Source organism: Diadema antillarum, unplaced genomic scaffold (assembly GCF_040938485.1).
Source record: "Diadema antillarum isolate AM-2024a unplaced genomic scaffold, OU_Dant_1.0 seq00000023_RagTag, whole genome shotgun sequence".
Taxonomy (NCBI): Eukaryota; Metazoa; Echinodermata; class Echinoidea; order Diadematoida; family Diadematidae; genus Diadema; species Diadema antillarum.
The window spans coordinates 1-17,762 of record NW_027271141.1 but is presented as its reverse complement, the minus strand read 5'-3'; the positions used below and the strand labels follow the sequence as shown (position 1 = coordinate 17,762).

Below are 17,762 nucleotides of genomic sequence, written 5' to 3'. Positions count from 1 at the left end.
CATGTACTATTAAAAGACGAGTTTTTAATTTATATTTAATATTCAAACAACCATTTCAAAGAGGCTATCGTCTGGATCTAATATTTAGTTCGTCCAATGTTCATTTGGTCCAATATCCATTTGGTCTAATATCCATTTCTGTTTTACATTACAGGGCATGGATCATGTGGATAATCAGTGGCTTATCTGTATTAGGTCCAGCTGCTGGGGGTGCTGGCATGGTACCATGGGGGAGGGGTGAGGGACCCTAAACTTTACCCTAATCTTATTTCATGTGTATGAACATTTGTTTTCTCCGTAAATGCAGGGTCAGGGGGTAGTCCGTAGTCGTAGAAAAAGGCCCCCCACCCCCACAAAAAAAAAAAGAATAGCCCAGTTGGTCATATAGACGAAACGATGATTGGACCAAATGGTACCTGATTAGACCAGGAGGCTGGCTATTAGACCAAATGACAATCAGATCAATGGTTATTAGACTAAATGGGTGTAGACTAAATGATGATAGACAGAGGCTAGACCAGCTGGGCAATGGACCAAAATTAATGTGTACACTAAATTTATATTGGACAAATTTTGTTTTATTTCAGACCATTGATGATTAGACGAAATGGAATTAGGGGGGGCTTTGGATGAAGGGTGCATGGGTTCCAGTCAACGCGACGCGACCCAATGCTATTAACGCGACGCGCCACCACCCAACCCACCCTTTCGGCACAAGCCCAATCTGCCTTTTATTTTTCGTACGTAAAGCGCATAGAAACGTAACCAAACGTTACCAAATACAGTGAAATGCATTGTACGGCGTGGTACTATCATTAGAAGTATATCCCATTCCTTTTTTTTTTAATTTGCGTGAAGCAGTCGTCAAACCATGTGTCATTTTCGTAGCGACATCACTTTAATAGGAATTAGAATGTATATGGAGATAATCGTTACTCATTTATTTTGCGCTACTATTATAGCATTTACATTTTCCAAATTTTATTGACATGCAGTAATATGTTACTGTATGGTTACAATTACAAATGTTGGTTATGAATTCAAAAGACTGGTTCATTAATCGAACTATACAGGTAACAGCTGTTTTGAAAGTCATTCAATACAAGTTCAAAACGCAATCGAAGTCATCGTCATAGGGGGAACTGATAGCTCTAGAAAACTTGTTTAGGCTAGTAAAGATTGCCGTATGCAATCTTTGTAGAAAGTTTTGACTTAGGTCATCTTTTGAGTATTTTGAGAAATTATATAAAGAATTATTTGTTTTGATTATGTCAAGAATAAGTTTTAACTATGAGAATAAAAAGGCGCGGTTACCCAAACAATGTCGTAGTTCGATTAGACATGATAGGTAAAGTGAATTCATGACTTGACTAATCCTTACTGAATTGATGATCACTTCTGCAAACCATCAGTTATGTCTTGTAGATTATACCTCTGTAATCGTAGTCAAAATTCTTTTGAGCGATGAGACGAAAACCAACAAACAAAATGCCGTGTATCATCGCTCGAGATTCCAACATTTGGCGTCACCCGACCAACAATAAGTGACGAATCAAATGGAATATTACGTTGTGGGATAGCAGACTGTGTTACGATTTTTAAATATTTCGAGCAATTGTTTAAAAAAAAGAGAAAATGAGGCAAAGTTCAAGAAATTACAAAAAGCACGTAAATGCAGGTGATCATGTTTAATAATCAATAAAAGTAAGAGATTACAATCGGCCGTGCGGATGTATATGATTGCCTTATTTACATGTCTGATTTCTGTAAAATACACGTATATTATATTCAAATTTAAGTTCCCTTCCCTCCTTGATAAATGTTGTGTTGGGTTTTCGCTATAGGCATTTATTAGGAAACGCTGTAAAAACGACAACAAATGCCTACTATACATCAAGAGATGACCTAAACATACATGAAACACAAAAATTCTGTACGTTCTGATATAATGCAACTGCTTGTTTGTTTGTTTGTGTGTTTGTTTGTTTGTGTGTTTTGAATTACCATGGTCTTTGTCCGGGGAAAGGGTGTAAGAAAAGTAGTAGAGTGTATCACTCTCAAATCCGGATGATTGCGATAAGTGTGTATCCCCGTCCTTTCTATACAGGTGAACCATTTAAGTTTGGCATGCTATTATAAAAGCCTGCATGAGTCAAGCAGAAGAACTGATTCCGCGATCACTTGTAACCTTTCATAAAATTCACGTTTTAAGATAGTAACGATAGCTTGTAGGAGATAGAGTAAGTTAGCGTCCCTGACTGAGGTTCTGAACACAAAAGGGGACTGAAAAATTCTTTTACAAATTAGCAGACATAATGCCAATCCTCCAACACTGTTGCTCCATTCCGTCACTGATTCTGCTATCAATGGCGAAGAAAGAATACTGATTGCGTGATTATCCACCCTTGATAGCAGGAAGTTTACCTTTCATTGTTTAAGGCTTCGTTGATGCGGGGGTTTAAGGCGTGAACAGTGTCGTCCGAGTTCTTTCATTCGAAATTCCTAAGAATACGCAATTCAATGGGCAATTAACGCAGCTACTTCGCACAGCTGTTAGCCAAATTCTTTGCAGACTTGACCTCTCACATGTCAGCTACACGCAATACACGACAAACAGCTATCATTACAAACACTCTGATTAAAAAAACAAAACAAAATGAAGAAGCACACTTTTGAGTAGCGACACAGCTTTCTGTCCCTTTCTCAAATAGGTCCTAAACTAGAAATGTCGCTTTGGCGACTGGTATGCCTCCGCCATAATGCATGATTTTCCCAATAGGTCTAGATAGTACATGTGGACAATGTGTGATTACATTTTCACAAAATTGGCAAAATATTGAAATGACAAGTTTGTCACAAATGTGTTGAATGTTCACCTTCCTTGACCTAGGTTTAATTGGATGAATAGGAGAGCATGTATCTAGGGATTTAAGGACTTTAACTTGACTTTGACCCATTCATACATTTAGGCATTGAGTAATTTTCAAGGTACAGGTGTGGAGAAAAAAGTGCAATTTCTGAATTGAATAGTAAATTGTTACCATTTTCATCTGGCCCTTGACCCTAAAATTCATAACATAATAACTTTCAGGTAGAACATGCATAATATGTACTTAAGTTTCAAGATAACTTGAGCCACTTCCGAGATATGGAGGAAAAAGTTAGTTCAGCACTTTCACTTGATCTTTGACCGTTTGACCTTTGAGGCAAAAAAAAAAGAAAAAAAAAACTTTCCAGAGAATTTCTATTAGGTTACACATGCAAACACCAAGTGTAAAAAAAATAACCCTGCTGGCATTGCATGAATATGAGGGAAATAGTAAAATTTTGAAGTGTTGCACTTGACCTTTGACCCCATGAACCCTACATTCTCTAGATAATCACTTCCAGTCAGTACATGTATATACTATGTTCCATGAAGATACCTTGAACAATTTTCCAAGGTACGGAGAAAAAAAAGAAGTTTCAATATTTTTACTTGACCTTTTGACCTTTGACCTTTGACCTCATGACCCAAACTTTCACCAGAGAATCTTAATTGGGTAATACATGTATACACTAAGTTTCAAGCAAATATCTTCAAGCATTCAATAGATATGGTAGAAATAGTGAAATTTTATGTACTTGACCCTGACCTTTTGACCTTTGACCTCATGACCCAAACTTTCACCAGAGAATCTTAATCGGGTAATACATGTATACACTAAGTTTCAAGAAAATATCTTCAGGCATTCAATAGATATGGTGGAAATAGTGAAATTTTATGTATTTGACCTTGACCTTTTGACCTTTGACCTTGAGCATGTGCTTTCAAAAGTTGATAGGCACAACTTCACCCCCTACTACACATACATGCCAAGTTTCATTAGGATACCTCAACAGGTTTTGATAGTTACCTTGTCCACAACATTCATTACGGACGGACGGAAGGACGGACGGACGGACAACCCGAAAACATAATGCCTCCGGCACCACTTCGTGGCGGAGGCATAAAAAAACACAGATGACAAGACTCAGAATATCCTTCAAAGGGAACACAAGCTATTTAGTATTTGGGCATTAATAATGTTTGTCTTCCGATTTCTCTCCATGCCGTCACGGCCCAAACCATCATGAGAAATGGGGCAAAAAGTTTTATTAACCAGGGAAATAATACTACGCATTACATACATTTGGCGAATTATCACACAAATTGTCGACTTTATAAAAACGAGAATAATTGACAACTTAGGACCTACTATATCTCCAGAGATGAACTTTAAACAGCAAGTCACATACCAGGGAACGAAAGTAATGATTATTTGAATGAATTCATGAATGAGGCCAATTAATAACCGTTGTAAAAGTACACACACGCATAAAGAGGTTTCAAGTTCGATATGTGATCATTGTATTAGCTCATAGATAAAGCATCATAAATTTTGCGTGGTCGTTCGTTGGAATTAATTTTTTCAGCGCGATTTGTGCGTCACATCAATCACCACTTCATGAAATGGAGTGCATGTATCAAACAAAATTCGCTGGTCATGCAATCGATGGCCTTGGTCAGCTCACTATTATTGCGTAATTCTAAAGCCCTCGCCGCCGACGCCGCTGAGCGCACCATGCTTTGTTTTGTCTTCAATGGGGTCAAGAGCAATGCATCATTAGCATACACCCTAGCAACGGAGGCGGAGTCTCGATCGGGCAAGAACAATAGCTGCGAAAAGCAACGCAAAAAATGTAACCGAAAAAAATTGTCTCAGAAAAACTGTGATTTGGGACACTCATACTTATTTTTACACGCTGAAATTTTCTGTACAAACAGATAAAACATCAAGGAATCAAAATCCGTCATAAAAAAATTTCGAACCGAGCAGTGCTTCCCCTTCATTTTCGGCTCATTACGGGAAAACTCCCCGTGCGACTTATGACTCATTTTGTCGGAGCGCCACACATATGCTGTGTATTTTATATGCTTCCCATCAAGTTCAAACCCCTGAATATTCTGACTGTTGTTTAACCTCAAAAGGAAAACCTCCAAACCTAATATAAACAGCAAAGGTGCCAGAGGATCACCTTGACGGACTCCTCTGGCCACCGGGAAATATCCAGTAGTGAATCCTTACCAATACACAGCTGCTGATATTAACATGCAGAGTTCTAACCCACTGTATGAAAGATGGACCAAAATTGAACTCTTCCAAACACTTCAAAATGAACATGTGGCTTAGTGAATCAAATGCTTTTGTCAAGTCAAGGGCTAAAATTATTTCTGTCAAATCTTCTACCTCTGCATAATGCATCAGATCTGATATAAATCTAATTCCTTCTCCTATATATCTGCCCTTAACTCTTTATGTGCCATGGTGTAAACCCCCTCTGTGCCACATTATTCTGAGACATTAACGTTGTCCTGCCATGGGAAAACATTCTGTTTTTCAAATCCCTGTAACTTAAGCAGGTTTGTTGGTACCCTCGGCATATAGTGAGCAAAGTTGTACAGAAAATGTATAGCTTTACTTTGATCTTCATTGCATTGACAAAATCTATGATTATTTCCTTTCAAAAGAACAGCAGCTGCATTGTTGTAGAGGCATGACTTTGGCACACAAAACATTGACAGAAACTAGGAATTTACTTTCAAATCCAGTAAGGAACGCCGGTTGATATTAAATCACTAAATAAAATGCAAGCTACGTGTGACAGGAACTGGCTGGCGAGAAATGATTTAATTGTACTGTGGCATTTGGCGATTTATTGATCGGTTTTGGCGGGTTTTGGCGTTTGAGCAGAATATGCGAAGTTGCACGCCAACGACTGAGTCGGGCGTGCGAACGTGGCACATAAAGAGTTAATGAAAGCAGTTTGTTGGCTGCCCACTAGCTTGCCAATCACCCTAGCTGCTCTTTTGGCTAAACATTTTGAAAGCATCTTAACATCAACATTTAACAAAATGATTGGGCACCAATTACTCAACAAAGCTTTATCTTTGTTTGATTTAGGTATGAGTTTAATAGTACCTTGTCTTTGTGAAGCAGACATCACATTTTTTTCGTATGCAAAATTAAAAGAATCAACAAGTTGTTTTGATATCAAGGGCCAAAATTTCTCATACAACTCTACGGATAACCCGTCATTACCTGGTATTTTGTTTCTATAGACATATTTCACATTTCTGTCTTAGCTTCTGGGCGTGTAATTTCTCCTTCACAGGTATCCTTTTCTTCTTCTGTAAGTTGCTTAACATTACTCTGACCAATGTATTCTTTACATTCTTCATTTCCCACAGTGTCTTTATTCTCAAACAACTTTTGAAATCAATTTCTAACATATTCTTGTACTGTAAAAGTGGAAATTTTCAAAGTGTTGAAATTTTCGCGCATTTCGCGCAAACAGAAACTAGCGCGAAAATAAAAGCACACGAATATTTCTGCTTGCCATATGTTCCTGTAGTTGATGTCTTGATACCGCGGAATTAAAAACACGTGAAACTCTTCTTATCTGGCCGAGTGCGAAAAATTAGTCGCGCGAAAATATCCACTTTTACAGTATTTCATTTTGTTTTTCAATATGCCCAGTATCCGATAACAATACATCAATACTCAAATTTACTGCCTGCCCTTTCTCCAATGACAAAAAATATTAAGCCCTTTTCTCTCCTTTCTCATACCATGTACATCGTGATCTCAATATGGCTCCATCTGTAAAATAATCATAAATTTTAAACAACTCCTGTTCTACATCCCTTTTCTTTCTCATAAGGTCTTCATCCTGATTTTCTACTTCATCAATTCTTTTCAATTCTTTTTCTAATTCCTTTCTTTCTTTCTCACATTTACTTTTTCTTTTCTTAGAAAAAGGTATAGTAAATGTTCTATTTTAAATTTTAACCAATCCCACAGTCCACTTTTGTCATTCTTATTCGGAAATTCCTCGATCCAATCATTATAATTACTAGTCAAAGTTTCAACATAATCTTTATCATTCAATAAACTGTTGTTAAGTTTCCAATAAGAAGACCCCAACCTTTTCATATTAATCTTGATGTGCAAACTAACATAACTATGGTCAGATAAAATAGAAAATTAAATGAAAAACATTGAAATTTAATTTGTATTTTATGAGTAATGGGAGGATAGAGAATTCAGCCATTGGCTGCGCATTAGCCATTGGCTGAATTTGCGTAATATGAGAGGCCGTTCCGCGCGCAATCGCCATCTTTAAAAGCTGATGACTACTGTGAAAAAATATTTCGAGATAAAATAGATCTTGTATAAGCCACATTTAAGGCTGTTCAGAGTAAGGGAGGGAGCGGAGGGTGCTGAATTCTCTATCCTCCCATTACTCATAAAATACAAATTAAATTTCAATGTTTTTCATTTAATTTTCTATTTTATCTCGTAATGTACGGTAGAGAATTCAGCCATTGGCTGCGCATTAGCCATTGGCTGAATTTGCGTAATATGAGACTTCAAAGATTTTCACAGTAGTCATTTTTCACAGAAATATATTGTCAGAGAAAGTTTTTGGGCAAATTTACCTATGTTTACAGGACTGAATCTTGTCCCTTCCTAGAGGTCTGTTGTCCCAGAACTGCTTGTCCAAAAGATGTTGCCTGGGATGCCGGTTTCAGGTAAAAATTCCTGAACGTGGATTCATTTTTCCACCCAGCATGCTTGAGAATGTCTGCTATTGGAAAATGATTCCTCTTGGCAGATGAGGTTGCCGCCGATCTCGTTGAATGTGCTTTGAAGAGATCGGTGTCGATACCTGATGCTCTCAACACAGTTTTTATCCATCGAGCGATGGTTTGCTTTGATGCCTTCCCATTGGGTTGCTTGTAGGTGACAAATAGTGCATTCACCTCCTTCCTCAATGTGCTTGTTCTGTTAATGTATTCTTTAACATAGTGTACAACACAGAGTTTCTTATCCTCGGGAAAGGCTTTCAGTGTTACTTTCACTCCCACATTCCCAGGTTGACTCTGCTTTATCAAATCAGCCACTGCTATTTCCACACAATCTTTGGACGCCTTCACATTGTCAAGAGTTAGGTATGAAAGTGTTTGCACTCTTTGGGCAGAAGTCAACGCTAGTAAAAAACATACTTTGTGTGTCAGTTGACACAGTGAAATCTTATGAGCTGGAGTTACTTGTCTGAGGTAGCTCAGCACCTTGCCCACATCCCATATGAAGCTGTATCGCGGAGTGGGTGGTCGGAGATTAAAAATGCCCCTGAAGTACCGGCAAATCCAAGGATGTGTAGAAATGGTGTATTTCTCGTCCCGTAGAAGAACAACTGATGCTAGTGCGCTCCTTGATGTATTCAAGGTGCTGTAGCTTGCTCCATTTTTGTACATAGAATTAAAAAACGCAAACAAATTTCCCACCTTCGTATGGGTCCAACATAAGTGACGCTCATGACAAAACCTTTGCCACTTCCTAATATACACCATATACTGCTCCTTGGTGGATTTCCTCCAAGACGCTGCCATTATATCAGCAGTCTCCTCCGTCAGTCCTTGAGCTATGAAATGTTTGCTCCAACCCTGCAAACATAAGAGGGAGAGATGTGTAAGTGGATGGGGTCTACCTGTAATGGGTTGGGTTAACAACTGGTGTTTTCGGAATACCCAGGGCTCCTCCAATAGCATGTTATGTAGTACGGTATACCAGGGCTGTGTTGGCCAATTTGGCACTATCAAAATTCCCCTAGCGCCATCTTGTCTGATTTTTTGGAGACACTTTGCAACCAAGCTAAATGGGGGAAACGCATAAAATACTAGGGGTCCCCAGTCAATAGTGAATGCGTCTACTGCCCATGCCCCTGGATCTGGTCTCCAGGAGACGTATGTTGGGAGCTGGGCATTCAGTCTGGTGGCAAAAAGGTCTACGTTTGGTAACCCATACCTCTGCACTATCTCATTGAATATTGTCTTGTCTAGCATCCATTCTATATTGTCATTGAATTTCCTTGACATCGTATCAGCTTCTGTGTTCTTAGAGCCTGCTAAGTGAGATGCTGTTATCCAAATTTGTCGTCTACTGCACCAATCCCAAATTTGCAACGCCATTTCGTTACATGCTTCAGACTTGACGCCGCCCATGTTATTCAAGTATGTCACCGCTGTGGTGTTGTCTAATCTCAACAGTATATGTGCATCTCTGACATTTGAACAGAAGCTTTTGAGTCCCAAACCGGCTGCTAGCATTTCCAGATAGTTTATTTCATTACCTGCTGCTCTTGCTAATTCTTGAGCATTCCATCTACCCCCTGTCTTGGATTGCAGGTCTGTGGCACCCCAACCTTGTCCACTAGCATCTGTTCTTATTTCTTTTGATACTTTCCCTGGGTACAGGGGTTTAGACACGAGATGTGCATGGGATGACCACCAAACTAGTTCCGCCTTGGCTCTATTTGATAGGCTCATATGTCTATCGAAATGTCCTTTCTGTTTTCTCAGGGCTCTGATTTTTTCCCTTTCCAGCTGCCTGTAATGCAAGGGGCCGTACTGAGATGCTGGTAAGGCAGCCACAATCTTCCCAATGACTTTAGCTACCTCCCGGATACTAGGTTTGTTATTAGCAAGTAAGGATCGACATGCATCTTGAATGTCATTGCTTTTACTGGCTGGGAGGGTGATTCTCATTTCAGATGTATTTAAATGGAAACCCAGAAATTCAATCTCACGGGATGGTTCAAGTACCGATTTCTCTGAGTGAATAATGAACCCTAGACTAGTCAAAAGGTCAGTGGTGGCTTGCACTGCTGAGCGAGTGTCTGCTTTATTGTTCCCAATTATCAGTGTGTCGTCCAAGTACGACAAAACTGTGTGCCCCTGTTGTCTTAGTAAGGCAAGCACTGGTTTCAGTATTTTGGTGAACAGTCTTGGGGCGGAAGATAAGCCATTTGGCAAAGCTTTGAACTGCCACAATTGGTTTCTCCATACGAAGCGGAGATATTTACGAGAGTCTAAGTGAATGGGAATTGTGTAGTATGCATCACGGAGGTCTACTGAAGCCATATAACACCCTTTTGAGAGGAGTAGAATACCAGATTGAATATTATCCATTTTAAAGTGTTGGTACTGAACACTTTTGTTGAGTTTGGACAGGTCAAGAATTAATCGAACTCCTCCGTTCTTTTTTGGTCTCGTGAAAACCTCTGAAATAAATTCCCCTTCTTCATGGGCACATTTTTCAATGACCTGTTTTTCTTCCAGAACAAGAATCTCATGGTCAATCTTGGCTGTTTCTTCAGCATTCCGCTTGTAAGAACGCAGAGGTTTTTCTCGAGAAGGGGGAAATTTTTCTGGGTCAAATTCTATTGTATAGCCTTGAACTGCTTGAATAATGTGTGAGTCTCTCGTGATATTTTCCCAAGCAGGGAAAAATGGCTTCAGACGACCTCCAACGACAGCTGGTGTTGTAACTAGATCGTTATCTATGTTGTGTTCATAGTCACCTACCTGTTCTATTTCCTCCCCTGGCTTTGGCTCTGCCTGTGGTAGGTTGGCTGCTTGTTGCCACCCTCCCTTGCTGCTGTCGGTGTGTAAGTGTGAGGAGGATCTCGAGGTCTCCCCCTCCAAGCCTTCCCTAAAAAAGGCTGTGCAGATGAACCGGCCATGGGGTTGGAATGTGATGTTCGGCGGTCATAACCCCTCCCCAACGGGCGGGTGAACCCAGTCGACGTATATTGACGGCGAGATGTCACATCCGGTTTCTTGTACGGCTGGAACCGTGATTGCTCTCGTGTGAAGCGTGATTTCATCATGCCTGACATTGTTTTCCTTTGTTCTTGGATCTCTTTCACTTGACGCCCCAGGTCATCTCCAAACAAGTACTTTGTCACTTTGTGAGAGGGCTTGCACAGGTGGTGGAAATTTGAGTTTATGTCAGGCTTTATGCTGTCCTTTCTCATGCAGTTGAGGGAGAAGTTTGCATCGCAGAGAAAAGCCATAGCATCCTGCTGAGCTTCAGACAAAGTTGCTGGAAGGGTACGAGCAAACGCGTTTATCCCTTTCAAGAGGGATGATTGGATCATTTGTAGTTTCAGATCCCTGTGTCTCGTCCCCGTCGAGATGTTCTCCCAGATAGTGCTGTTCACTTTAGGGGTTTCTAGACATGTGCAGTTAGATGGGCAGGGGTAGCGAGTTGCTGCTTCGTCGAGAGATTTCTGGTCAAGTTTTTGTCCCATCATATACACAATGGTGTCCGCGACATCCTCATCTAGTGGTTCCCCTATCCCGGACGGAGCCACAAATTTCTGAGCCATTCGTGGTATCTTGAATTCTGGCCGTTTGTCTTTATCTGCCTCCTGTAGGCCTACGTCCGAAAACAAGCTGACCGCGTCATCGCGGTTTGTTGATAGGAAATCAGCCACGCTGCGATTATCCGCCAATTCTATGACGGGTGGTGAGCTGCTTCCCCTTTGTGTGTCGCAGTCGCCATATTCACTAAAACAATCCCGCGGCGTGTTGGCATGTTGTTCTCCATGATGAGGAGTGCTCAAAGTCTCGATCATTTTTTCGAACATTGACTCGAGTTTCCCAATGCGGGACATAACCTCCGTGCTATTTTCCGCTGTAGTCACAGTCGGGTTGGGAGCGGTAGCAGCTGGTGCGGGCGGGTTCGGCTGTGCCTTCCCCGAAGCCGCGGGGCGGGATGCCTTAGGCCTCCCGCCGCTAGACAGAGTTTTGCCTGCAGCCTTCTTCTTTGCTGCCGGAGCTGGGCTGGCCTTAGGCTCACACAGCTCGGTATCTTTTTTGGCTTTTGCCTTCTCCGATTTGTCAGCTGGTTCATCCATGCTGAGAACGATAATCACGCTTGTAAGAGAGCACGAATTCAGTTCCGTATTTTCGCAGATTTCGATGATATTTTCCGATTTTTCGGTCAGATAAAAATCGCTTCGCGATCGAACATTGCGCTGGAACGAAGATGGCGATTGCGCGCGGAACGGCCTCTCATATTACGCAAATTCAGCCAATGGCTAATGTGCAGCCAATGGCTGAATTCTCTACCGTACATTACGAGATAAAACACAAGGTATAATATCATTTTCACTTACTGTCTCCTGCAAAGACTCATGGATTAATCAGAAGTCCAATCTAGATTGTACCAAAGGGCAATTCCACGGTAACTGACGTTATGCGTAAGGATTTTCATGAAATTGTTTATGTTGTAGTTTTGTGAATGAAAGTACCTGGGGCTTGTAATTAGCATTGATGAATGAGTTCATGAGAATGAAGAAATGGGTGGAAAGTTTTTCTCTCAAACTGCATTTCTTATCACATAGCAAGTGAAAATGTGTCGGTAACTGACGTTACGGAAAAAGGACATGGGAAATTATGGTGTAGATTTAAATGGAAATATCTCATGTCCCTGACTTCTAAACTTTATGTACTTTATATGGCAATATACCTAGGTTCTTGGGAACAGGTGTGCAAAATAATGTGCACTTCAGATATTTCCTGTTAGCACCATGCCAATTTCAGTGAAGGCATGACGGTAACTGACGTTACGTAACTGACGTTACGCTTACATTTGCCATAGGGTTTACACATGGAAAATAATGATTAGGAATAGTTTTGTGATATTTTATAATTCTGACCTTTCAGAGTGATTTGTTTGATATGGAATCATACGTTGGTTCATCAATTACAAATACCCAAATGAAATGAAACATTAGTCCATTTTCTTTGTGTTTAATGAAAACTTAAAGGGAAACATGTCAGTAACTGACGTTACATATACTTTTGCTATGGGGTTTACAAAGAACTAACTTATTTAACAGGTTATTATACTGCTGCAGTATACCAGTAACAATCCCAGGCATTTACTTAGCAACAAATTAAAACAAAATCTAAAGACACAAATGGGGTGGGGCCCTTAGAGGGCAAGCTCCCCCCCCCCCATGCCATAGCACAGTTGAGCAAAAATCATGTAAATGCACCAGAGGATATTTCTTGACATTTGTCTTAAGATTGAATGCTTATTCAACAGTTATGATTACACAGAGCCATTTAGATTCAGCAGTTCCAAGTATTAATATTGACATAACTAAGGGTTTTTTCTAATGTTTTTTTTTTTAATGAACAGGAAAGTTTCTATCTAGAGTACCCCACCCATAATGCCCTGCAGTACTACACAAAACACAGATATTTTTGTGCGTGAAAAAAAACCCATATCTTTCAGGTCATGGGGAAAAAACACATACAAATAAAAATATTCATGTGAAATCCACTGTGATATATTCTTTCTTCTTTTCTTTATTTTACTCCTTCTCCCTCAAGGCATTGTTAGGGCCACAAATAACAAAATGATCTCCATTATCAACAAGGAAAAGTAGAAATTACGCAGTGCGTAATATATGTCCCCGCCGGAAGTAGCATTTAGTAGCAAAATGTAAAATATAGGTAAAAAGATCAAGGTCAAATGTCAAAGAAGTCAAAGGTCAAAATTCTATGTAGAAGTTTTGAAGCCCTCACCTAGTGCCATCACATAAAGCAAACGGAATCGAAATCGGGTTAGAAATGGCGAAGGAGTAGCATTTTGTAGCCAATGTAAAATATAGGTAAAAAGATCAAGGTCAAATGTCAAAGAAGTCAAAGGTCAAAATTCTATGTAGAAGTTTTGAAGCCCTCACCTAGTGCCATCACATAAAGCAAACGGAATCGAAATCGGGTTAGAAATGGCGAAGGAGTAGCATTTTGTAGCCAATGTACAATGTAGGTAAAAAATCAAGGTCAAAGGTCAAAGAATTCAAAGGTCAAAATTCTGTGTAGAAGTGTTGAAGCCCTCACCTAGTGCCATCACATAATGCAAACGGAATCGAAATCGGGTTAGAAATGGCGAAGGAGTAGCATTTTGTAGCAAAATGTACAATATAGGTCAAAAAATCAATGTCAAAGGTCAAAGAATTCAAAGGTCAAAATTCTGTGTAGAAGTGTTGAAGCCCTCACCTAGTGCCATCACATAAAGCAAACGGAATCGAAATCGGGTTAGAAATGGCGAAGGAGTAGCATTTTGTAGCAAAATGTACAATATAGGTCAAAAAATCAATGTCAAAGGTCAAAGAAGTCAAAGGTCAAAATTCTGTGTAGAAGTTTTGAAGCCCTCACCTAGTGCCATCACATAAAGCAAACGGAATCGAAATCGGTTAGAAATGGCGAAGAAGTAGCATTTTGTAGCAAAATGTACAATACAGGTCAAAAATCAAGGTCAAAGGTCAAAGAAGTCAAAGGTCAAAATTCTGTGTAGAAGTTTTGAAGCCCTCACCTAGTGCCATCACATAAAGCAAACAGAATCGAAATCGGGTTAGAAATGGCGAAGGAGTAGCATTTTGTAGCAAAATGTACAATGTAGGTCAAAGGTCAAGGTCAAAGGTCACAACTGAAATTCTGTGTATAAGTTTCAAAGCTTCCATGTAGTGCTATCATATAAAGCAAACAGAATCAAAATTGGCTCATAAATGACAGAGAAGTAGCAAATTGAAGATTTTGATCACACACGGACGCACACACGGACACACGGACACACGGACGGACGGACGGACGGACACACGGACACACACACGTACGGAGCCCATTTCATAGTCCCCTGCTCGAACTCGTTCGGCGGGGACAATAATGATTTAAATGAATAGTGTTACATTTTTAATATCCTTTTCTGTGAAGAAGAAGCATGCTTTTTTTGGTCAAAGGGGCATTTGTTTATTCCTTGCTTGAAGGAATGTAATTGTTTTTCTTTTCCTTTTCACTGGTATATCAAGGCTTGCAAATACATCCCAGATACCAAGAAATAGGACTTTGGAATGAAAGAATTCTAAGATCAATATAAACGAATCTTCCTGTTCATAATTATCATGTATTGTTACAAAAATGTCCCTGCATGAATGAAATAAAGTAATCAACAAATATGAACAGTTTTTTATTTTACCCTAGAATCACCTCTCACTTTGAGCAACATCAGTATTAGTTTCAAACAGTAATGACAGTACATGCCATATGTCAGGCCTGCTTATGTACCATTTCAAGAAGTGCCATATGAACTAAACCAAACATTTAAGTGCAAGCGAAGAAATATATCTCTTCCTGCATTTGCCTTGAGGTAGAAACTTCACTAAGCTTCCAGAAAAAAAAGAAAAATGCTAGCAAAAGTAGTCATTACTAAAGATTATGAAACTGTTGGTATACAGCTGTACACAAGCTTTTTAATAGAAAAAGGTGGTTACCATGCAACCACATCATTGATTAGGTCTACAAATTTGGTAGCTTTATCATCCCGTAGGACTGTGAATGTACTGTATAGTAATTTGAGTGCATTATATATTGCATGTGGTAAACCTAAACTTCCAGATGATTTAACCTTAAACTTGTGCTGAACCGAAAATCAAAAGCTCAAGCCCCCTCCACCAAAAAAAATATAAATAAATAAATACGATAAAATGAACCACAAAAAATGTATTCATGGACATACAGTGTACCATGGTGATGACATCATTCCCTATCAAAGGGATTGCTGCTCTTTGTTGATAACCTTTGACTTCCCAGGAGTATTGATTGGCTGAAGTCTAAAAAATTTACCTAAGTTATGATTGCTGTCATGGTAACTGACGTTACATACTGGTATATGACGTTTCGTTAACTGACGTTACACATTTTGATGTGTTCATTTGACTTTCCAGTATGCCAAGTATCCTTATTTTCTGGTATTGAAAGGAAGGCATATGGGCATACATTAGAAATCCTAAGTTACATCATACAGCTCACTTTCTTTGATGAATAAAGTTAAAAATTCCTTGTTTTTGGTAACTGACGTTACATTCATCATTGTCAAACTAATCAAAAGTTTTGATAAAATTCTTTAAAGCAACCAGCTTTTTCTTTCTATCATGTGGCAAAAGACATGTCTGGTAACTGCATACATATAAAAGATTGTTGTTTAGAGTACTAGTAAAGTGGATATACAGAGGGTAAATTATGTGACAATACACTCTTTCTCACCATTGAGTTACAGGCATATTTTGGCAGCCATTTTGAAAATCAAAATGGCCGCTTTTATTGAAAAACATAATGATTCTTAAAACTTCAACTCAAGTATTGTCTGAAAATGTATGGTGTTTGAAACAAATATTATTTTGAATTTTCGGCATCTGTGTCCTACGTACCGTGGAATTGCCCCAAAGGGTTTTGCCTACTCCATGTGAAACTTTTCATATTTGGATTTCTGGCTCTCCATATATCTACCACTCCAAAAAACATCTTGATATGTTCAATGCAGTTCACAGAATGGTTCCAAACAAATTTCATTGAGCCACGTGCTCTATCCAAGCTCAAATTTTGGATCAGATTAAAGTCACCACCAACAATCAATATATCCCTGATATCAACATACTCTTGGAGGGTAAGTTCCACTTTGTTAAAAAAATCTACCTGCTCCTTCTCACTATTTGGTGCGTAAACATTACATATTGCATAAATTTTCTTATTAACTTCTACTTTTACAAACAAAAAGCATCCCTTATCATCTTTTACTGAATCCTGCAGTTTAATATCAGGTGTCTTTCTAACTATCGTGCACACACCTCTACTCATAGAAGTCCCATCGCTATAGATAATTTCTGATCTTACTTGGTTTCTCCAAATCGATTCATCTTTTTCTGTAGAGTGTGTTTCTTGTAAAAGAATAATGTCTTTCTTTTGTTTCAGCATAAAATCAAAATAATGTTTTCGTGCTTTAAAGTCCCCCAGTCTATTAACATTATGTGTCATCAATTTTAGATCCATTATGACAGAGAATGTTCTTCCAGTATGCCACCATATTTTCTGGTCCAACAAAAAAAAAAAACAAAGGTCAAGACAACAAAACAAAAGGATCACAACAAAGGTTGACTTTAGCTTCGCATTCTCAAGGGAACCCACAGGCGTCCTGCTTCATTTTTCTTACTTTTTCTAGAATGCTCTTTTTTTTCTTACACACCTATTTAAACTTTATCATACATTTCTTCTTTTCTTGTTTCCTTTACATGGTGTTCTGTGTTCATTTCACCTTGTGCTCTCTCTCCTTTCCATTCTTTCCATCCTTGTAAAAGAGTCGAGCCGGGTACTTAAAGTACACCACTCTATTCGCATTCTCCTCTTTCAGCTTTCCCTTAATGTGGGTCAGTGTTTTCCTCTGTTCCCAGATTTCCCGTGGCAGCATCTCGTCTACGTAGATCTTGTGTTCTCCATTATGCTCAAACGGCTTACCCTTCAGGAATCTGCGGGCGTTGGACAGGATCATACCTTTTGGTTTGGAACCGATTGAAAGCAACAATGATCGGTCTCGGCTTGGGTGGGTTGAGATTTGATGAGGCATTTCCACTGCGGTGTGCTCTTTCTATGATTATGTCATCCTCCTTCTGCAGGTGAGAGCTGGCAAATGATTTGATGAATTTCTCACAGTTATTGTTTTCCACTCCTTCTGGAAAACCCTGGAACACGAGCGTATTTCTCATTTGTCTTGCTGCCAAGTCAATCAGGCGCTCATGAAGCTTCTCATTTTCTTTTTCTTGAGCATGGAGCTTCTCTTTCAGAGAATCCACTTCAAACATTATCCCCTCCTGCTTCTCTTTCACATTGTCTATCTCCTTTTTGTTGCTATCGATTTTGGTCAGGGCTCTGTCTTTTCTTGTTGAATACTCCTGGTCTTATGCTTGTGTACGTGTATACTTGCTCTTCTGCTTCTTCATCTATTCCCCCCCCCCCATACCTTGCTATTTTATCTCCAGATATGTCCACA

The 17,762-nt window shown here is 39.4% G+C and overlaps 1 protein-coding gene and 1 pseudogene across 1 annotated transcript; both read right to left on the bottom strand.

The window, feature by feature from the left end:
• Nucleotides 1-8,394: 8,394 nt before the first annotated feature.
• On the bottom strand, nt 8,395-11,919 carry LOC139725183 (uncharacterized). The gene is made up of 2 exons (XM_071636275.1): nt 10,451-11,919; nt 8,395-8,530 (listed from the first exon to the last, which is right to left on the bottom strand). The coding sequence occupies exon 1, from the start codon at nt 11,785-11,787 to the stop codon at nt 10,456-10,458; it is 1,332 nt and encodes a 443-aa protein (XP_071492376.1). The 5' UTR covers nt 11,788-11,919; the 3' UTR covers nt 8,395-8,530; nt 10,451-10,455.
• A 4,187-nt stretch (nt 11,920-16,106) lies between these two features.
• LOC139725182 (uncharacterized) lies at nt 16,107-17,664 on the bottom strand (annotated as a pseudogene).
• Between the last annotated feature and the right edge of the window lie 98 nt (nt 17,665-17,762).

Bases quoted from the DNA above. Each gene is read 5' to 3' on its own strand.
- LOC139725183 (XM_071636275.1), bottom strand. From the start codon at position 11,787: ATGGATGAACCAGCTGACAAATCGGAGAAGGCAAAAGCCAAAAAAGAT.